A 23,417-nucleotide genomic window follows, 5' to 3' on the forward strand; every position below is an offset into this window, starting at 1 on the left:
GCAGCAAGCATCACTAGCAACTGGCCACAGGTCAATGAAATCGCCTGTGTCCAGAGGGGATTCAGCCTGAGAGAATTCGACTGGTCCACTTTGCCAAGTGGCTGGTGCTTGACTGGTGTTTGCAAGGTGCCTCTTTCCAAAAGCTCTTTCCAGCAGATGGTAACAGCTGGGTTACACCTGACTTTGGAAAAGAAGGAACCCTTATGAAGGACCCATGTGTGATCCCAATGGCTTTTTCTTGTGAGATGGCTTTTTTTGTACCAGGGCATGGTTTACTCAGGCTGTTGGGGAGGACACGGGTTGAGGGACCTGCCTTGATACAGCAGAATATTGGTCTGGATCCTTCAATACAGGAGTCATCCCAGCAATTCCAGCAGAATCTGACCTTTATGAATGCGAAACATATTCCTTAAAGTAAATGAAGTGTCTTCTTACCCCTGATTTGAAAATATTTATGACACTGGATATTTTTAATTACTCTAATAGTGGCCATTCAGACACTGTAAGGCTACATAAGAAAAAGCAGAGGGTTGCCTGGACTCCCTGTGGTAGTCTTTTATTAATGGGTGGACCTATGCCACACAATGCTCCATACAACAGATGACTATGTAAATTACTTCTCTCACTCCATATGTATATCACAAATTATCAATTTAAGCTAAAATCATACAAAAATATGTGTTTCGATTAGGTGTATCAATAAATGATGTTTCATTGTTCTGCTTTTCTAGCAATAGTCTCATTTTACTCCTATTATGCTGTCAATTCAGTTTTGAGGGTGCTCTGGAGTAACCAGGAGGCTAAATACCAGGACTATAATGGTGCAGCAAGCTGTATTTCCAGCTTGATGGTTGACATCCAATACTTAAGAATCCAAATTTCATTCAAAGAATTTTTTCCTGACTGCACCTCAAGCACAAGTCAGAGCTGTAACATGTGCCAGTTTCCGCACACTTTTAAAAATTCCAATCAAAAGGAGCTGACTGCAACTTTTCATCTTTATTCAGAGATAAATTACTGCACACTAAATCACAGTTGTTTAATGTAGATAAGGAAGGAGAATGTTCTGGAGACACAGAGATTTGTGCTATCTCATGTTAACATCAACATAGGGAGTGTCTGCCTTGAGGTCCAGTCCTGAATTTTTGGGGCAGCTCTGATGCTTGCATACAATAGGCAAAATGCAGTTCTTCTTATGTGACATTTTTAACTCACTTTCATTTAGAAATGAGGTTCTGATGCTTCTGTTGTCTTCATGTGGGGTCTGTCTGTCTATAATTCCCCATCTTTTTATACTGAATGCAGTGCCCAGCTGGAAGCACACCTGAAATATAATGATTTAAATCCATATGAGTTTCATGGAGATAAGCAGCTGGATGGAAGGTACAGGCTGTTCTTAGCCTTACTAATTTAGAGACTCCACACAAAGGAGAGGTGTTACATCTGCCTCAAGTGCAGAAAATACTTGGGTAAATACCTTTATATCTTCTTAAACACAAGGGAATCCTCTGGAAAATAATATCATTAGTTCTGCTGCTCAAAGAACTACTTGCTTAGAGGTGCTTAATACAAAAAAAATTTAGCAGTCCAACCTACAAGTGACTAAGACAAATTCTTTGCATGTGCTTGTGATGATGGCTGGAAAACACCAGGCAAAGATCTCTAAAACCAAGACCTTCAAGGGTCAATGTGAGACCTGATTTTCACTGTTTGGGCTGAGAATGACATTGTCACAGAGAAGAACACAGCTTTTCTTTGGCAGTAAGCCTCTTGCTAAAAACCTCAAATCGAAGTTCAAAATGCATATAAGTAAGTAGCAGGAAAAAATAGGTGCAGATTTTACTGTAGTCTATCCAACTATAAATCAGGAGGAACTCCTTTTGTACGCAGTGGGATTAAACGAGTTTGACAGCAGCATTACTGAAAGTATACAGGCTTGGGGTCTTGAGGTGCCATGATACAATGACTTATTTACTTGCAGGCATTTTCTCCAAATAATTTCACAGCAGACTGGTGGTAGCTGCACAGAGGAATAACACAATCATTTTTATTCTATTACTGCTTCACTAATACTAACATCTGCCAATTAGTGCTTTGCTACTGTCTAGATCTAAAGTGAACTCTGCGCAGTACAGCCCCTCCATGATCCCTGCATGTCCCAAATTCAGCTGTGGCCAGACAGCCACACCAGGCGAAGGACTGGGAAGTTTGCCACATGAGGAAAGGCTGAGAGAATTGGGTTTGTTCAGCCTTGAGAAAAGAAGGCTTAAGGGACACCTTATCACCATCTTCAAGCAATTAAAAGGTGGCTACAAAGAAGATGGAGATCCCCTTTTTTTTGCAGGGAGTCACATGCAAAAGATGAGGGGTGATGGGTACAAGTTATTCCTGAGGAGACTTTGACTGGAAATGAGGAAAATTTTTCACAATGAGAATGATGAGCCACTGGAATCTCCATGTGGTGGATTCCCCAACACTGGACACTTCTAAGATTCAGCTGGACAGGGTGCTGAGCCATCTTGTCTAGACCATGCTTTTGCCAAGAAAGTTTGGATAAGATGATCCTTGAGGTCCTTTCCAACATGGTGTTCTATGAGTTTATGAAATAGAAGGAAGCTGCAAATATTAAGGTATTCCTCTTGTGCACTCCTTCATTCCAGAAGTCAGGAGTTTAGTGAGAAGAACTTAACCTGCTTACAGAGAGGTTCAGAGAATAAATTCCAAAGCAGTTGGAACAAGCACATATGTAATTGAAAATTTGCATTCATACCTGAGTGACCCAGCCAGAGAATACCTTGGGACAGATCTGATCAATTATAACAAAATCTTATCACTCAAATTTCAACAGTTCAGCACTAGTACTTGTCATATAAATTTAAGGAAGTATGAACACTCCATGAACAGAAAATAGCCAATTACATTCAGCCTTGGGCTTTAAATGTCTTTCATCCAAATATTGTTCAATCTGTTGAAGATTTTCTTATGCAAGCTGGAAAGATTAGAAATATCTATTTTTACCTTTGTCTACATAAACTTCCCCTTTCAGGCAGTACCAGTACACCACCATTGTCACTCTGGTTTTAAATACTGACATGGAACCAATAAAAACTATTCCTGTTCTGTATATCCCTTGCAGCACGAATTTCTATTTCATATCATCTAAGGTCTTCCAGATTTGTTTCAGTGTTCCACCTTTACCTTTTATTGAACCTAGCAGTTTTGTAGTGTACAGGAAATGATAAATTATACTAGTTTCAAGTGGACAACATCTTTGTTTGTTTCCTGGGGGAAAGCAAAGCTGATATTATTTCCCTCTCTGTGTGAAGCTGCTGTGTGATTCTTCCAAATGGCTGAAGTAGCCACTGGAGTGATCCACATATAAGTGGCCTGGGAGTCTAATTATCTAAGGACCATTCATTTGAGCATATTAAAGGAAAAAAAAAATTACCAGGTCAATTATTGCTATTATTATCATCATATCATCATCAACAACAACATCATTAATTGATTTAATCATCATTAATTAATTGATTGATGATGATGCACTGTGCAGTGGAAAAAATGTACTGTTTTCACCTAGAGTACTTCATCAAATTGTTTGATTGTTTAGCTAAATCCAAAGAGTGCAAAAGCCCTTCATTATAACAACAACAAAAACCTGCTGGATAAGAGCTGAATGAAGAAGGCTGTGAATTGTGAAGCTGTAAATGAGGACACATTTTCGGACAGGAGCTGCTCTACTCTGTTTAAGGGCTGCCATCTCAGGGCAGGGCAGCACTTCCCAGGGACGTCAAGACATTTCTGCCCCCTTGACCCAAGATAACAGCTTCTCGTGGTGGCAACCAACGAGATCTTGTCGAGAGTAGTCCAATGGGGAAAGATGTGTTTCTTCTCTCTGTACTCTTCAAGCCTTTTTCACTACTACTACTGCATTGAATCTGTTGTGTTGCTGGACCTGAAAGGCCAAAGGAGTCTGAAGTGTGTTTCTTATGAAGGGGTAAGGAGTAGGTAACTCCCATTATTCTTCCTGTTGAATCTGTACCGTGATTTCTTCTTTCATAACACCCACGGTATTGTTTCGTATCTCCCAACTATGTTTTTTGGTGCCACATAATAATAAAACATCATGAAATTGAAGTTCTCTTCTGAAAAGTTCTAAACTGGTGTGAATTGAAATATTAATAGATTTATTCAGCAGAGCAAAACCATACATGGTACAGTACAGCCCTGTAGTTAACTCTCTGGGTGTGTCACAAGAGAGTCTTTGGCTGGGAGTTGTCTTGCAGGTGAAGCCCACTCTACTCCAGAGCTATACACAGCTCTTACCTTAGTGAGCTGTTTATGCACAGCAATGGCCAGAATGGTCACCCAGGATGGCTCATGGAGCTTTATCCAAGTAGGTTAAAGATAGGTTCTTTTTGGTTGTGTTTGGGAGCTGGAGGTCTTACTTTCTCATAACAGAGTATGAAATTCATCCAGGCAGGTAAGAGGGAAATAATAGATTTTGTATCTAATTGGGAAGGCATGGAAGGCAAGAGGTAAGATGACGTAATTTGACAGCAAGTCCAGCCATTCCAACATCATCTAGCAACTAAGTTCTAGCAATACAGTAAAGTTGACTTGTCAACAACTGTCTTCACCAAAATCTAACTCAGAGGCTGATGGCATTTGTTTACCTTTATTCTGCTTATTAGGTTGAAGTAGGAGGAAGTAAATCATAGTCCCAGAAAATTCTCCAAATCTAGTGGCATTCCTCACTTAAAATTATTTATTGCTGACCTTTCTTTCTCCCATATAAGAAAAGACTTTACAAGCAAACTATCAGTTATTTTCTGACTTTCCCGAACAGTAATGACACTAATACATATTCTATCTCCCTTAATATTTATTATTGAGTATGCTGATCTCTACTCACAAAACAGCCACACATTCCAAAGAAAGATTGAAAAATACACCAAATTTTTAAAAAATATTATTTCATTTCCTCTTTTGCAGATCTTGGCAGATTGAATTTTGTTTGGTTTCCTCATACCAGAATCATGTGTTGTAAAAACCTTACTGAAGAGAGCTTTTTGTGATATCAGTCCAAACCTATTCCCACATCCAATGAATTAAATTAAAATATTTGCTATGCTTACAGAATCCAAAAATGTAAGTACACTTCTTAAGACATTCTTTGGGGGTACTTGGGATATCCAGGTCATCCTCATGGGCTGGCAGAAACAACATGGGGGTTAGAAGAAAAGCTGGACCTTCCCATAAGGTGGGCAGCTGGAGGACATCAGGATGCACCCACTGTCTTAAGTAATAGTAAGCACCCATGCACAGATAGCTGAATCCTGTCCAGAAACAGCACTCTACCAGTTCTTTTTTCACTTGGATCCTTTTCAATCTCTGGATGAGTTCAGCAGAAAGAGAGATGAACCCATTCATAAAAATGAAGGGCAGAGAGGGGGATGTCACTGTGATCAGTGAGTTTTCTCCTGCCATCATTCTTCATTTTCCACCAAAGAAATTCAAAGCCAGCAGTCTAGTCAAGAATGTTTCCAGCTGCCTGTGGCTGTAAGGAACAGGGAAGTTAGGAGGTAATAGGGAAGACCTGGATCCTTAAAATGGTCAGCACTGGCTATAGCTTGCCATGTTTAAGGCACAGAAAGCTTTCTGGAGTTCTGTAGGTCAGTGTTCCCCCAAAGCAAAACAGCCAGCACCCAGTAGAAAAAGCAAGAAATAGAGCAAAGAAAAGAAATGTGGGATTCCTTTTACCTTGCATTTTCTCATCATTGTCAAATATGTTAAGGAAAATAAATTAGGGTAGCACAAGTCCTACAAACAGCATGATAATGTAGAAAAAATCAGAGATTCTTGGATGGATGGGACCAATTAAGCAATCTATACCTGCCAGGAAAAGAATATCCTTGCAACAGCAATGATTGCAATAACAGCACACAAAAGACTGATTCTTTCTTCTTCAAATGCAAATAAGACTTGGAGCACATTGTGGCATGTGGCATACATGTCTGGGAAATGAAAGGCATCTGATATTTGCTTAGCTTCCAAGAGGAGAGTAGCATTTTGGCACAACCTAAGAGGCATAGAAAAGCAGGTGTAAGGTATGAATTTCACATTACTTGCTTCTATCGCCAACATTACATGCTCTGTTTCTTCAGTTGGAATCTCACATTTAGAAGACCAAGAGATGACATTGTGAAGCATACAAGAGAAGAATTACACAAGCTCTGGTTGTTCAGCTGCGCACCAGTTTGAGAAAATGCTTTCTGGGAAAATCCATTAAAGCAAATCTGATATGACTTGCCTACCTGTAACATATAAGTGAGCTTCACAAAGTGCTGGCACAATTAGATACAGTCATCATTTCTGTAGCATTCAGCGTTTTTAAAGGAATTTGTACTAAATTCATATTAATTTGAAGGTTATTCTGGCTTTAAAGAGGTTTTATTGAGTTGAATTCAGAAATTTCAACAGGAATTTTGAACCAATGTCACCTGGATAAATTTAATGGCAATGAACCACTGACTCTGAGCACAGGTCTTGTAGCTGATCAATGCCAGAAACAAGCACAGAGAAAGACAGGTTAATAGGCCTAAACATGTTTAATATGCAGGAAATATTTGGGGGAAGGTTTTGGATTAATCTCTTCTTCCTTATTTGCCCAGAATAATCACTCCCCGAGCACTGGAAAGCAGAAGAGGAATGGATCCAAATGCATTTGCTGAACAAAATGGTGATCCTATGAAGTCAGCTCTCATGGATTCAGAAGCTCATCCAGGGAGCCATCCCCCCATTGCTCACCTCAGGCAGGGCTGCATTTTGTCACAGAACACCAGTGGGTTGGATGGGTGCATCCCTGCATAAGCCTGGATCCCTGTTGCAATGAATATTAGGTGCCCATGGCCACCTAATGCATTTCCAAGTATGTTGTGGTCACTTATCTTTCATTATTAAACTCCTGAAAATTATAAAACATGATATTGTATTATTATTGGGGAGGGGCTTTTATTTGTTTCCTACTCTGTCATAATTGGTTACCTGGCTTCAGTAGTTTTTACACTCAAGAATTTGGTTGGCAGTTTATCCCTCACTTCTCTTTTCTGCAGCAGTATTAACTTCTACAATAATCATCAGTTTTCAAACAATTTCTCTTCATTTTGTTTCTCTGATTGATACAATATGTAAAGCCTTTAATGTGTGTTTATTTAACTGAGACATCTCTTTACTAGATGTCACCTGAATGAGCTGAACTGAATTGAACGAGCTGAAAAAGATATTTTTCAGCCTCAATGCATCCAGATTTTCTCTGGAATGGTTACCAGAAAAACAAAGCATGAGACTTTTCAGCCAAGGTTTCAAGCACTGGCTGACCAGTGCTGCTCAGATCATATCAATCTCCTAAGGGGGCAGAGCAAGCCCTTTAATGTACTGATACCAACCGAATGGATTAATATCCCTTTTGTATTTCATCTAGATGTTAGATATTTTCATGCATACTCTTGTGTTGTGCAAATTCTGTTGAAAAGTGCTTATATGAAAGCAGACTAAGACTGCTTCATGTTTGACTACTTTTCCTAATGGAAAAGTTTCATAAATACATAAAATGTTGTCATTCCCGTGGCACTTCACTTTATGTAGTTTCCTGATTTTTGCTTCAAGGACTTGATCATTCTCAAGTCATGTGGAGCCAGTTATGCATATATTTAAACCCGATGTTGATAGAGTATTTTTATGCAAGAGAGTGCAGTGTCACTCAAAAACTAGTAGTTTTAATAAAATTGATGGTGGCTTCATCAGATTTCTGGAAAGGATCGGAATCCTGATCAGCCATTTCTCTTTGTAAAATGAAATTTTAGCAACATAGAGAATGGAGAGTGGTTTAGACTTGCATTTCTTTGAGTACAGCTTCTTTCTGGCCCCATCTGTCTTTGTGAGACTCCTTTCAGTGTAGTTACCTCCTCTGACCTGCCCTCCCCACATTTCTGGGATGAGAAGGCGCCAGACTGTTTTCTTTAGATGGTGAAAATGATAAATGGTTGTAGTTACTAGCTGCAAGGATTTACAACAAATTTGGAAGCTGCTGGCTGCTGTTAGATGGTGGGTGGCAGTTTTGGGGCTCTTAAGCCATCTGCAGCTCTCAAGCTGTTCAGGTGCAATTTGTTATGCTGGGGCTGCATCCCTGAGCAGAGGGAGGCTGTACTAACATGGGGCCAACTTGATATTTAGCAGCAGGAGATCCAGGAGAGACTGCTGAAGCCAGCACAGCTGGCTTGCAAAGGAGCAATCGGGTGTCCTGGGAACCTACTGTCATCTCATGCCCACAATCCCTTGACATTTTCAAGTATGTGGACTCTGTGTAGGGTTAGGAAGCTGGATAACTGTTCCTTCATTTGCATTTTATTTTATGACCCCCTTTAAGCCCCTTGGAGGTGCTCTAAGAGGGAGAAAGAGGTTCAGTCATAACCCAGTTTCCAGAAACCTTAGCAATACAACAGTCAGAACCTCAGGTATGACAAGTATAGTGGAAAAAAAAGGCCTGACAGCTATGATATTCTTAAAGATAGTTGGTCTTTACTGAGGAATTGTACCATTAAAGAGTAAAAAATTGAATTATTGACATAAATGCAGTGAAAAATCTGGTAGAGAAGCAATATTTGAAAGCAATATAAGCAATTTTCCCAGAACCCATTCTTCTAGAAGACTGATTTTACTTATGGAGGTATTGCACAATCTATAAACAGATGAGAATACTCTGATAGTGGATAAGGAAGATGTATAATATAAAGCAAAAATCCCCTAGTAAGTCCTGTAACATACTTGAGTACACTCCCTAGGGGCACACAATGTGTAAGTGAGACAACACCGATATTAAAGATCAGATATTGTGGACACAAATCACAAGAAGGAATAAAGAAATCTCCACTCATGGAACACTTTAATGACATGAAACCTCTTTTCACATCTTTAGAGTTTATAGGTATTCACTATGTCCCGAAAGCCCCCAGGGAGGGGGAGGCAGGAGCAGCTTATTAAGACAGTGAAAAGCACAGAGGATTTAAAACTTAAACGTGTCACTAGCAAATAGAACAAATCAATAACTGAAATAGGTTATGTATATATTTGTCTAAGACTGGGAAAAGAAATCTGTTTGATTACAGACATTTAGGTGAAAGTCCCACGAAAGGCAGAGCAGTATTGTTAGCTACTGTGGGCAGCGCAGGGTGCAGCAGCACAGACCTTTGGCTCATCACAACTATTCACAAATGCATTCTGTGAGAAGCCACAGGCAGTTGCCTCTCTGCTGTGTGCTGCTGCCTTTCTCAAATGGTGTGCTCCCTTCTGTGCAGTCACAGCAAAAGCATCACTCTTACTGTTTTGGACAATGTAGTATTTGCGGAGACAAACCTGTTTTGTGCCTGTAGCATGGGAGTGGGCTACAAATGGTCAGACATCACCTTAATTTTAGTATTGCTAATAATCCCAGCTACTGGTGTACACGGGACACATATACAAGGACAGCTTGCATCCTCCAAACCTCACAGTGTTATTGTACCTGGAATCAATACAGAATTGATGTGTTTTGCCAGAAAAAGATGCTTTGGAAACTGATGTTTTAGTCTTTCTTTGATGATATGGATTTGCTGTGAAGGACTACAGTAGGCAGGAAATTAATGTATTCCCTCATTGCAGACATGATGGAGATTGACTAAATGTAGCTAAATTCACAGCTTCTCTACCTTCCTTTTAAAGTGGTTATTCCTTGAATATTTGTTTGAATCTCTGTAGAGCTCTAGAGGTTAGTATGGTAATACTGGGTCACAAATGTTTGCTTTTCACTAAGTTTCTCAATAAGAAGAGACAAATTTTCTTATTGCTAGAAATTATTTTTGGAAAATAAATATTTTATATATTTTTCTATATTTTATATTTGAAATATAGACAATATATATGTATATATATTACTATCATTATTAATATCTTATCACTATACGCTGCTCATTCATAAAAAAAATCGGAAAACAGCATAAAAATAAATGCATTGCAAATATTTCTAGTTTTGTATTTTTGATTCATCAGGGTAATATTTACCCATCAATACTAGAGAGAGAAATATGACTGACCTAAGTGAAATTTGATTCAGCAATTTCAATATGTGAACAAAAGCATTATGTGCACGAAACTAAACAAAAGTGTTTGAAATCTCTAACCTACACATTCTCTCTTTAATATGTATATGCTTCACACAAGAAATTGGATAAAGGTAAGAAACAAATTGGTTATCCTAAGGGCTCTGAGATGTTTAACTTAGTTGATGTAGTTCAAGAGGGGTAAAATGTACATATGCTGTCAGTAATTCAAGACTGGGCAAAAATTGTGATTATTTCTTCTTGTTTTAGTCATACAGGGAAGAACCCTTGATATTTTTAAAACATTAAGAATCCCTGTCTGGAAAATCTCACCTCTTGGAACAAGCCTAGTAACCAATGCTCTGCTATCTCTTATCATCAGGGCTGAACAGTGACCACTTACACCACCGTGGTAAGTCTTCACTGATCTGTAGATCCTCACAGTGTTTAAGTAGTGATTGAGACTCCTTGATCCTGACTGGAAGCCTGCCAACAGTAAGAATTATGTTTTTTAAAAATAGTCCTTCACAAACCTTTAGACCACAGATGACTAGGGACCCACAGGTTGAAAACCACCGCTTTGGAAATGATGAAATTTCCTTATTAACTGGCAATATATGCTTAAACAAAATTCACCAGTTTTGCTATTTATGTGGTATTTCATATTCCTAATTTCATCTGTGTAACATAAATTTCCTGGGAATATCTATCTAAATTGTCATCTGCTGCCTATTGTTTCTACAATGTAGCTTCTGTATGTATAACAAACAACTCTTGCATTATCTTATTTGTTCTCCTCTATCTTCTGGCATGCTTACTTCAATTAGTACACAATAATGAAAATATTACATTATTATTGTAATCACATTAAGGAGATATCTGACAAACACTTCAAAATGGCTCAGATCTTTATGCTATTAATTGCTGCAGTAAGTCAATGCATATAATTGACTGCATTGCATCTGGAATTCTTGTGTGACACCACCAGAATCATACTCTCCTGCGCTGTGCAAGCTTTTAACCAAACATGCCTCTTTTATTCTAGTACAATGTAAGACCAACAGATTCATGATCCAGTTGCTAGGGGGTTTGGTGTGGAGGTTTTCATGTAACTGAACATAGGACTGTAAATGTAAAATGAGTTTCACATGAAGGATTTGTGGCATATTTAAATTTACAACCCAGAATATTTTTATCATGGCTTCTCAGTAAGTCAAACTACCTTTGTATTGGAATTAAAATACTAAATTTACTAGCATTTTCATCGATACCTTTTCAAGTTTAAAGAAATAGAGTCTTCTAGTCACTCACATGGTCAGAATTCTTTACAGTTACTCTCTTGAGGAGATAACTTTTACTTATGCCAATAATTAGATAAAATGAAATGAAACTTGTTACAGAAAATAGTTGTACAAAAATCCCATATTTTGATATCTAGTTCCTTTATGTTTGCTGACTAGACACTTTAAGTTTCGACTTCTATCTGTGTTAAGTAGGTATTCTATGACTTACATGTGTGCAATGCCCGGATACCTCCCTGAAGTCTATAAAATAGAAGTTAAAAGTGGTTCATCAATAAGCTTGTAGAATATCAGTTGAAAGTTCTTGACATGGAAAAAATTAAAGTGTATAGAGAAACTATCTTCTCTGGTCACCATGTTCAATTGAGTTGTGTCAATTTGCTGACAATACTAATAATTTAAAACATCGATCTATAGGCATGGCTATTCTTAGCAGAAGACAGTGAAAACAAACTGCTTTGCTTACAATATTCACAACACTGAAGCATGCCCTTAGCAAAGTGGTACAAATGTCAATATGCTGCTGAGCTCCTCAGAATCCATAACAAATTATTCGAAGCACAGAAAAACCTTCAGGAAGTCTTTGAAAATATAGATCAAATTCTAATACAACTGCTTTCCTCAAATACTGCACTTCTGAAAATCCATCCCATCTTAAACTATGATAATAACTCTGTTAAGGTTAGATCTGTCAAATGGGAGCATACTTGTGACACCTGTGAGCCACTGTGTCCAAGGTCCTTTAAAGTAAAAATACACACATTTAACCTACCCGGCATTTCAAGAACAGATTCCACACCTCAAGGACTAGGGTGCTAACCTTGGGTTGTTGCCATTCATTTCAGCTCACCTTTGTGCCTTTTGCTATTATGATAATGAACTTTCTTTGCTGGAAGCAACTGCATATTTTAAATCAACATAAAAATCCAAATGATAACTGCATGTATTTAATGTAGTATTTATTAGACAGGGAAAAAAATAGATGAAGTAAAGCTTTTGCTCTATCTCATATGAAGACGTAGCTTGAAAAACTTCAGTATTATCCTCAAGAAATTAAGTTACAAAAGTCAGGAATTGGCACAGTATGTTCTCAGCCAGTTAAATGCTGCTTATTATTTTAGCAAACATTTCTGCTGGCAGTTGTTAACCTCAGGCAATAGAAATACATGTTTGTAGAGGAGTAAAGAGCAACTAGGGAATCTATTTATTCACTCCTATAAAAGCTTTTCTGAACTGATATGCAGAGTTACTACTTCAGAAGTAATTATAAACCAAGCTCATTTGAAGTGGCACCTTTGCTGGTTGTTTTTACTTTTGTTTTTATTTTTGAAAACCACATTAACAGCATACAACTATTAATTGGTTTATAAATGAAATGCAAAATTGGTAGTACTATTAGTATAAAACTATGCTTGACTTCTACAATTTTCACAGAATGAAGGACCTTTATGAGTTCTTGTCTTTGGGGAAATATTTTTAAAATTCAATAACTGCCATATGGTATAAGAAGATTCAGTTCAAAAGAAGAAACAAACCCAGACATAAAACACAGACTGGTTTATATTTTTATGACTATAAGTAGTGTTCCTCCAGTATGGTAGGGAATTCATTCCAACATGTCTCTCAGTGTGGCACTAGTATTTTATAATGACTTCCTACAAGTCCTTTGTGATCTTGGCTATCTCTGTCCATTGCTCTTTCAAAGATATGCTTCTTGATACTGCAATTGTCAGAGTGTTTTTCTGTTTCCAGAAATAATTTGCTTCTCCTGTCAGGCACAGTGCACCTTCTTTCTCAAAGAGCCTCTTCTGGGTGGCCATCTGGAAGCATCATCTCCATGCAAATCAGGCAGGCTGCTGACTTTGTGTTGGCTCACTTCTCCTCAGCACTGGCTACTGCCCTGAAGGCAGCATTAAATTTTAGTCTTGGACTGATAAATTCCAGGCCTATTGACATTTGTGACAAGACTCAGTGAAAGACTCAGCAAAAAAAAGGATGAAGAGGTGGAAGAGGGAATCAGCCAAGGACAGGCAGAGATGATCCAAGTCTTCAGAACCAAATAAACACAGAGAGGTGTTACACCTTACCTGAAATGCAGCATTGACAACCCTATCTCATGCAGTGTTTGAAGAGCAATCAAAAGCCAGAACCAAGATGCTAAAAGCAGACATTCCCAAACTGTAGAGAAATTAGATTTCAAGAGTTCTGATACGTGGGCCTTTCTATAGTCAGAAAACATAACAGAAAATGAAAGCAATTAAGTAAGAAATGGGGAAAAGCGGAAGAGTTTTCCCTGGATCTAAGAGATCTGGAATGATCAATGAAAAAAGAGGAAAATTAACTTAGTATAATTATTACTACAGTCTTTTTTACTGCCTGTCTTCATAACTACAGTGTAAAAACACAGCTTCAGTTTTTCCTAGCTGTGTGTAGGGGGGTGAGATATAAATCATCTATGGGCTTGTGGCTACCCTTCAGTGAAACTGATGACATGAAAATCCATAGACTTGGGATGAGGTAGTATTTATAATAAGAAAGATCAACCTGGTGATAGGAATACTACAATTGTTTCCATTATAATAATATATCTTTTTATGCTTCTTCATGATACTATGCTTTAGAAATGTGTATGATTATTACAAGATATAACAATCATGAATCATTCAGGTTCCCAAGGATGTCCCCAGAAAACAATCTCAAATGCAGACATTTAACAGTTCCCAGATTACCTGCTGGAGCTGGAGAGACTGATTCAAGGCATTTCCTGGAACGGCATTTAAATATTGTGCTTCAGAGGTCAGTTGGAGTTACTCTGGTGTAAACTGAGGGTAGTCCAACACCCTGTGGTTAACCACCACCTGGGTTTAAAGGAAGAAGATTGGTTTGTTTTTTCTTTGTTTGTTTGTTTTTAATAGCTGTGTCACTTTGCTGTTTATTTATTTAATTAACTATAAAAGTTCACATTCTCACCAGAATTATCATCAGCTACAACTATTGCGTCTAGAGTAAGTGTTCAGAAAGACTTGGTTGTCAACAAGTAGGGTAGCATCCAAGGAAGAGATATTCCTATTCATAGGGATGAGTAAGAACACTTGGTTTCATTTCAAAGATACAGGCTATTCTTTGAAAGGTGAAATAGAACACAGAGTCTTTCAGTGACCAGATACCTGTTCTTTCATGTTACCGGGAATCTCTCAGACTTCAAAAATTTTAAAATTACTTTGAAAAAGCAGAGATGGTTTTCAATAACTCCAAATAGATGGCTTGAAGGGAAAGATGCAAGTTTTAGTGCTGACAATAAAAGTCAAAAAGTGAACTGATCTAAGCATGAAAAGGAGTAACAAAATTTTCTCTTCATTTGGTTGTGCGAAATGTAAGCAAAATATTCTTCATGAAATTACTATTAAAATGCAATAAGAGCAAATACAAAACTGTTTTTGCCATGCATATTTTTAAGTCAGTGAGTGCCATAGTACCAACAGTGTGGAGAATGGACCCCCTAGAAAAATCAGTGATCATTCTTTCTTCCCCTGTCCTTTGCTGATGTTAGTTCTTCAGTGCCGCTATAGAAGCCAATGGAAATTTTAAATTAAATACATTGAGCTCTTTGTGTTATGACAAAGAAAGATAGGTTGAAATGTCATGTGTCTTTTGCATTTTAAATGTAAAATACTCTATTTACCTAGTTCTGTATCTGAGCCTAATAAACAGGAAATATTTCTATTTAAACCAGCTCTTTATTGGTTACAGTGAAGTCTTTCAAAAGATATCTCACAGTAACTTATTTTTTACATTTCTTCCATAAGGAAAGACTATTATACAAAACACATATATAAATAAAAGGTTTAAATGTTTTTATTTTCTTTATATACATTTAAGTAAATAAATAAAATTTATATCTACAAAGAGAATAAAAACTTTTAACATTAAAACTATATTGACTCCACTGTGCTTAGTTTTGCTAATTAATTCTTGTTTAAATCTCAGCGAAGAGGATGGTTTTACCCAATGACTGTGTGATTTTCTTTTTTAAGAAAGAGGACAGAATAAACAAAGAGAAGCTTCTAAAATTAGGTTATTCATTCTAAGGGATGCTGGATATCTAATGCAATTTCTGTAGGTCGAGAGCAGGATCTGTATTGATTATTCCGCAGAGATTCATAACGTGTGTTTGAATCCCATCGCTGCTCAGTTTACTCAAGAGCGTCCCAAGCCCTCACCTCGATCCCGGTGTGTGGAGCCACTTGCCAGGGAGGTGCGTGCCATCTAGTGGCACCCGAGCACACGACGACACCGTCAGCCAGACAGATTCACAGAATCATTTAGGTTGGAATATCATCGAGTCCAGCCTTTGACCGAACACCACTATGTCAACTAGACCATGGAACTAAGTGCCATGTCCTAAAACACCTCCAGGGACAATGACTCCACCACCTCCCTGGACAGCCCATTCCAATGTCTAATCACCCATTCTGAAGAAATTCCTTCTAATGTCCAACCTGAACCTCCCCTGATAAAGCTTGAGACTGTCCTCTCTATGTTCTGTTGCTTATTGCCTGGGAGAAGAGACCAACCCTCCCAGCAGGCTACAACCCCCTTCCAGTAGCAATAATCATTGAGCCTCCTCTTCTCCAAGCTTTGCATAAGGTCTGGTGGGCAGCTGCTGGACATAACCCTCACAAACAAACAAACAAACAAGCAAACAGACATGTTCACTTTCAGTAGCAATGTCTCTCACAGGTCTCTCTCCTGCTTGATATACTGTGGAATACAGCCTCTAACTTATCTTTAGCTGCATTGGCAGCTCCCTATTGCTCCTTATCTTCCCCCTCTACTTTGCTCTTGTGAGAACCCACCAGGAGTGCTGCATCCAGCTCTGGGGTCCTCAGCACAAGAAGGACATTGACCTGTTAGAGTGGATCCAGGGGAGAGACATGAAGGTGATCAGACAGATGGCGAAATTCTCCTACAAGGAAAGGCTGAGAGAATTGTGGTTGTTCAGACCAGAGAAGAGAAGGCTCTGGGGAGACCTTATTGTGGCCTTTCAGTACCTGAAGGAAGCCTGTATGAAAGCTGGCGAGGGACTTTTCACAAGAGCATGTAGTGACAGGACAAGGGGGAATGGCATTAAACTGGAAGAGAGAGGTTTAGAATAGATATTAGGAAGAAATTCTTTTATGTGAGGGTGGTGAGGCACTGGAACAGGTTGTTCAGAGAGCTTATGGATGCACTATGCCTGGAAGTGTTCAAGACCAGGCTGGATGGACGTCTGAGCAACCTGGTCTACTGGAAGGTGTCCCTGCCCATGGTAGGGGGGTTGAAACTAGATGAAATTTAAGGTCCCTTCCAACCCAAACCATTCTGTGATTCTCTGATTTTATGACTATACTTGTCAATTCAATCGTATTGAACAAATTACATCTTGGAAGACATTAGAAGCTACCAGGTCACATGGATGGATTTAACATAAAGGAAAACAAACCCAGTCCTGCTTCTTCAGCCTAAAGACTCTATGTACCATAGCATCCCATGAGCGCTACCCAGACTCTCTGCCTCCTGCGTGCCAGTCTTACCAGCTCAGGGGCTGCTACTTCTGCTGCAGAGCCCAAGGGGATATTTTATGTTATCTTATGGCAAAAGTATGACTACGTTTTTTTGGTCTTTTTGGTTTTTTTTTCCGGTCTGCTGTGTTACAGAGTCAGCGGAAGGGTTAGGACAGGTCGCTCAACTGGTCCCTCTCCCTCCTCAGCCAGGAAGGAGCGCGGCGCCGAGTGCTGAGGGTTATTAAAGGGGAATCACAAGACTGAGAGCCCGCCCGACAGAGACCCCGCCCCATGGCCGCGACAGGGACTACATTTCCTACCTGCCCACGGGGCGGCAGCGCGTTCGCCATTATTGTGCGCTCCTTCGCGGGGGTTGCTGGGAGCTGTAGTAGAAGGCGGGGAGAAGATGGCGTCCAAGATCAGCGTGGTGCTGCGGCCGGTGAAGAGCATCGTGGTCCGGTTCTGCCCCTTCGAGCCCAACGTGGAGAGCACGAGGTGAGGGGGCCGTGGGGGCAGCGCCGTCCCCGGGGCTGGGGCTGGGGCTGTCCCCGTCCCCGTCCGTGCTCTGCCCGGGCTCCCCTGTCTGTAAACGTCCTTCCTGTGCCCTCCAGGCTTGCGGGTTGTGCGCGTTTCCCGGCAGGCACGAACGCTGGGCCTTTTGCCTTCAATTCTCTTTATTTTGGGGGTGGAGGCAGGGGTTATGTGTGCCCTGGGGAAGCAGCTGCAGGTGCCAAGCGAAGCCGGAAAACCTGCTGTCCTAGCAGTGCCCTGGGACTTGTCACTGCAAAGAGTAAGAAGTCCCGGTAGCAAACTGTGAGGGAAATGCTAGCACCTGTTGTTCCCTCTCAGGAGAAGAACTTCCTTCTCCCAAACTTCTACAGCTGCTGCACTTTAGCTTCCGTGATCTTGATCTTTGAGGGCTTGCATTTATCAGGCCTTTGGAGCTCAGTCTAGGCAGAACCTCGATGTTTCAGAATGGGATTTATTGTAGGGCTCTGCTTGTGGTGTTACCAGGCTGCACACAGGATTCCTTCCGTGCGTTTTGGAGGGTCTCTGCCCGAATGTAGGCCCTTGCATATGGATACGTGCACTGAGCTTTACCGAAGTACACAGGGAGATGCCCTGGAGTGGCTGATCCTGTAGTAGGGAATGTGATAACTCCTTCAAATGCTGGTAATGGGAGAAAGTGGAGGCAACAGCTGCTCCTTTGTCTGGGTAATTAACTGTTGGGGAAACCTAAGGAATTGTGCTTCTCGAGTAGCGTGGGTCTGCACCAAACAGTTGCAAAATGTCGGCTTGCAATGACTTTACAGACACATGTACTTTTAAAATGAATTTAGTACCACAGTTTACTTTAGAATATCTTTAAGCCGCCAGAATGTCAAGTGGCTGTCATGCATTTCAGAAATTTACAGGAGACCAATGATGTCAAGTAAATAAATGCTGTCTCAAACCCAAACAAGAAAATATTGGCAAGCAAATGACTTATAAAGAAAAATGAAAATGACTTTGCTGATTATTTTTTATTATTGTTACTAATCCAGTTTAGAGAAACACAGAAGGTGTATACACTGAAGTTTTACAAAATTCTTTTATGTGCATTTTACATGTTAGTATATAAGGAATACCCATTTGGATTTTTTTAAAGTGATTCTCATATAAGAAGTTCCTGTCTGAAATTACTAAATACAAATCCTATTTCGTTTATACTTTGGTGCCCAGCAATGTCAAGATATGCAAATCAGTTTTAGAAATATACTGATTTTAATTGCTATCTACCACATACTTAATATATTTTCAAATATATTTTCAGAAAATTTCTCCAATGTATATTCCATAAAAAAATCCAAGCTACTAATAGAAACTGTGAAGTGACTGCTGATGTGAGACATGACGGATCTGAACCACTTGTAGATGTCATGTTTGGTAAGGAGCTCATTTTTTAAAAAAAAAAAGACCTTCTGAGTTTGTGTTACGATGTTATTCTGTTCTCTATTATTTTTTTTTTTACTATGATTATTTTTTTTTGCTCTCGTCCATAAAAAGAAAGAGGAGTCACTAACAGCCTGATATCTAGATAAATGTGTATATATATATCTCTGTACTACAGTTAGATCTGATAGATTTTAGATCCAAAAGCTGACTTAACTTTAGAGCTGAATGTACTTGTGTAGTGACATATTTATGTGACCTTGCAGACAGGTACAATTCCAGGAAACTAAATGCAGCTCTGTTTTGATGTAAGAATCTGCTCACTTTCTATATTTTTTTTTTTAATGTTACCTGTGGTGGAAGCATTTCAGTCTTGAGAACAGAAAGTTGAATACCTTTAGTTGCTTATGCAACTGAGTAACTCCCTCTGCAGTTTGAAGGAACTGCTCATATGGGTAAGGCCACACATGTGCAGATGGATTTGCAGAATGAGGTCAACTGTGTACAACAAATTTCTTGGTTTCCTTTGAGGGCACAGTGAGCAGGCAGGGAACTGATGGTGGAAATTTCAGCAGTTCTGGAGGCAGCCCAGATTCTAGGCTGTGAACAGATGGCTCTAAGCTGCTTTTGTCCTTTTCTCTGGCTGCATCTTCTTTCCTGCTGTGCTGTAATGGACCAATATGTCATGTAGCCCATTAAAGTTTTCATTATTATTGATTCATGCTACCCCCTTATCTTTAAACTTCCATATATTTAGTGAATTGGTGGAAATGCCAAAAGTGTTGAATGGTATTTGTTTTGCTTAGGAAAGTCTACTTATTTCAATGTTAATGTTTCTTGTTCCTCCCTCCCCCATATTTGTCTTTCCCATCCTTGTCTCTAACTCTGATTTGATGTATTAAGCAGTAAAGCTCAATGTTTTTCACAGTGTAAAACCAAAACAGTTTGTTTCACTTATGCCAAAAGCTACAGCTCTGAACTCTAAGAGCTGGTGTTTGTAGCTCTTCTAGTTGGCAAATGGGGCCTGGAACTTGGATGGCATGCATGGTATTGCATTATATGAGTTTGGGTATGGGTTCTGTATTTGCAAATCTTGCAAAAATAAATAATTAACTTGGGTACAATACTTGTACTGCCTTTTGCCCATTTTAAAATAAATTCTTTCAGAATTTTGGAAATCCCAGTGCTCTCTATTTTTTTCCATCACAACCACCAGATTGTGTAAACCAATTTGTTGTTTTGGCTAAAGAAGTACGTTAAATGGACCGTAGACAACAGGCTGCTAAAATGCTGAGCCATGTGTGGAAATGATCTTTCAATGCCTTCTGTGCCTTCTGTTAGATGACTTTGGAGGTATAGTATGAGCCATTCAAATATGTGTTCTTACCATAGGTATACCTAGACAAATGTTTTCAGATTTTTTAATAATGCAATTCAGAAATGAAAATTAAATGCGTGTTGTGTGCAGTTTAATTTGTTTGTTTGGTGGTGGTGCATAATCAGAGTAAGTAGAGTACTTTCTAATCAGACAAGATGAACAGGTTATTTGGACTTATATATACAAAACAGTTGCACACTAGAGTAATTGTGACTTAGACTTTGTGATTTCTTAAGATTTTTTCCATTTACAGCTGATGGAGATCGATTAATAATGAAGGGAGCCAACTTGACGACGGTAGAAATGTTAACAGCATTGGGGTCCAGATGTAATGCAAAAGACCTTAAGGAAGAACAGAAAAGCAAGAAGAGTCCCTGAAGAACAGAGAAACAAGTGTGTTTGCATTTATGTGTGTTAAAAACAGCAGACTACACAGAAGGCTTTTCTCCTATGCAAGAAAATCTGAGAGAGATGGCCAAAACCCTGACCAGTTTAATATGCAGAAGAATGAACCCTTCAAATGTTCCCTGTCTTCACCTGAAGGAGAACATAGTGGATCAACAAATCCAATACCAGTGGGTCAGAGTGGCTTAAGATGCATGACTGCATCTCTCTGAGCTGTGTGTCGGACTAATATCACGTGTATTTGCATATCAGTGTGAATAATACACATTAGCTATTAAATTAATATTGCAATGAAGACAGATATGTTTGGACATTATTTCCTCCAAAGTTTCTCTGTATTGTAGTGCAAAACATTGTTAGAGTGGCTATTATTTTTTGAAAACTATTAAATTTAGTAAAAATTTGAAGAAAACTTTCAAAGGATTCATCATTGACTTAGCTGAGGGACAGCAGGCTGCAAATAGAGTGGGTTTTGTAATACTATGTTTATAATGCATCTGTGCTTAAGCTCCTGCCATTTTCTTCCTGTCTTTTTGAAGAAAAAGGGAAGTCTGCTAACTGTAAATTTAGCTCAGCAATTAAAGTAACAAGGTAATGGGACTGTCAAGACACAGTAGAACTACTCATCCCGTCTAAAAGTAACTAACTAACTTTAGATATTTAGGGAAGTAAATATCTAATATGATTATTGACATGATTATTGACAGACCATATGGTCCACATGGTTTCAGATGTATTATTTCCTTGAAATGCATCTTAAAGAACTCAAAAGCATCAATGCCTTACAGCAAACATTTTTCCCCTCAAAAAAGCATTACAAATGTTTCAGAAAAGACGCATAAAAAAGCAGTTCTTAAAATGCTAAATCTAAGATACTGTCTACTTTTTTAAATGCTTATATTAATGTATCTCAAGGTTCACGAAACCATCTTAAGGTTCATGAAAACTAGCCTCTGTTTAGAAACAAGTGTCTGCTAGGAAGTTCAGAGACTTGTTCGGAACAAGAACCTTTAGCTCAAAGGGAAAGGTCAGTTAGTTTTTTCGATAATTAGAGAAAAGGGCTATCTTTGAAGTTCAGGTTTGCAATATTTTTGTCACTTTTGGGCTATTTCATTAACTACTTTATGAAGATCAAAGGGAGAGCTTTATTTGATGTTTACAGCCCCATGTCCAACCCTATTATTTATTAAGGTAACTGCTTAGGTGTTTCATCTGTATTGCAAAGCTCTGTGGGTTCAGGAGAGGTGATCTCAGGCTGTGCAGGTGAAGGTGTCAGCTGCACATGTGTTTCATGTGCATCAGTTTTGTTCTAGTTCATAATGAGAATGTGATTCCAGTTTTGAGAATTGCAGTTGCACTTGAGAGGCATTAGTTCTACCTGTTGTTAATCAGATGCCTGACTTCTCTAAAATTAATTCATATATTTCCAAAGTTAATTTGGCAGCAGATTTAGCACACAAATATGAAACTAGTTTTACCTTACTTTTGCCAAGATTTTTAAATGGGCACTGTCCTTTCTGAAAGGAAGATCATTTTAAATAGCACTGGCAAGGTGGTTCTTTGCTACTTCTTCATTAGGTTGCTCAAGTCAAGGTGATGTGTTATATTGGAGAGCTGTGCTAAAGACATTGGGTGTTTCCCATGTTTTTGCAACAAATAGAAGAGTACTGTAGAAGTAGATCAAATATAAATAAGACTGTTCAAAGGACGGGTTTTTTGTTTGTCTGTTTGCTTTGGGTTTCTTTCCTCCCAGTTTAGAATAACATCATATAGTATGACTTTGCCTGAAGCACCTCTACAGGAAAGGTGAGAATTGTTCAAGTGAAAAAACACTGCAGAATTATTCTTTCCCTGGTTAAACATATATTCATGTGCACAAAAGCTCTCTTACTGTAATATATCAGTGATTTTTGTGATTTTTTTTTCTTCCTTTGACAGTTTGTACATCAGTATGTTCAACTTGTGTTTAAATGTGAAACACTCTTGCTTGATCTGTCTTAAATAGTTAAATCTGTAAGTACCTAAAGACTAAAATGGGTTAATTAATTATTAATAATAATTAAATTTCTATAGTGTTTCTTTTGCCCAAGATTGGGGTTTATACTTATGAATAGAAAAGGGAGAAAAGATTGTTGTTTGAGTTTTTTATGGCCAAAATACATCCTTTCTGTTGTCGAAGAAAGGTGATCTTTTTTGTTCTTTCCTTGCGTGGGTAGGCATCCTGCTGTGTAAAAGCACACTTGTTCTAGGTGCTTTCATTTTAACCCACAGATGCCCAACCTTTTTGCTTAGATTAGGCCAAAGGCCTGCAACGTTGCTGTTGAGAGATGGCTCACAATTCAGTGGATGAAGCTGAGGCTGTGGGTGCTTGCAGCTGCAGATTGCAGTGGTAAAGCTCTGATACGTTTTGTCATGAAAAACAAGTCATGACTTGTGTTTTAATATACAAGGTACAAAGGAAAACCTACAGGACAGAAAAATAAAGCTAAAAATGTGCATTCTCAAGACTGTAAGATACTGAAGTGATATAAGCAAGCAATATGGGCAAGAAGGTACTCCTTTGGTGATTATTATGCTAATCTGTGGAAACTAGCTCTCCCTGTACTGTGTCGATAAAGGTACGAATTTATTTTTCAAGTACATTAAAGATAATCTGTAATGACTTTCTTCCCTGAGCATTTAGATAGCTTTGCTGCAAGCAAAGTTCATACACTATCAGTTC

The 23,417-nt window shown here is 38.8% G+C and overlaps 1 protein-coding gene and 1 long non-coding RNA gene across 3 annotated transcripts; one reads left to right on the forward strand and one right to left on the reverse strand.

The window, feature by feature from the left end:
* Positions 1-1,076: 1,076 nt before the first annotated feature.
* Positions 1,077-17,397, reverse strand: LOC127462285 (uncharacterized). 2 transcript variants are annotated; one of them, XR_007900395.1, is made up of 3 exons: positions 17,301-17,397; positions 14,167-14,295; positions 1,077-1,324 (listed from the first exon to the last, which is right to left on the reverse strand). It is a non-coding gene; the product is annotated as an uncharacterized LOC127462285 (long non-coding RNA). The 2 variants fall into 2 exon arrangements; XR_007900394.1 differs by lacking the exon at positions 1,077-1,324 and adding an exon at positions 12,486-13,337.
* On the forward strand, positions 17,352-23,357 carry MRPL53 (mitochondrial ribosomal protein L53). The gene is made up of 3 exons (XM_051770717.1): positions 17,352-17,475; positions 18,794-18,906; positions 20,544-23,357. The coding sequence occupies exons 1-3, from the start codon at positions 17,387-17,389 to the stop codon at positions 20,666-20,668; spliced, it is 327 nt and encodes a 108-aa protein (XP_051626677.1). The 5' UTR covers positions 17,352-17,386; the 3' UTR covers positions 20,669-23,357.
* Positions 23,358-23,417: the final 60 nt, after the last annotated feature.

The sequence above is a fragment of the Manacus candei genome, unplaced genomic scaffold (assembly GCF_025592945.1).
Source record: "Manacus candei isolate 608988 ecotype Guabito, Panama unplaced genomic scaffold, ASM2559294v1 h1tg000008l, whole genome shotgun sequence".
Classification (NCBI taxonomy): Eukaryota; Metazoa; Chordata; class Aves; order Passeriformes; family Pipridae; genus Manacus; species Manacus candei.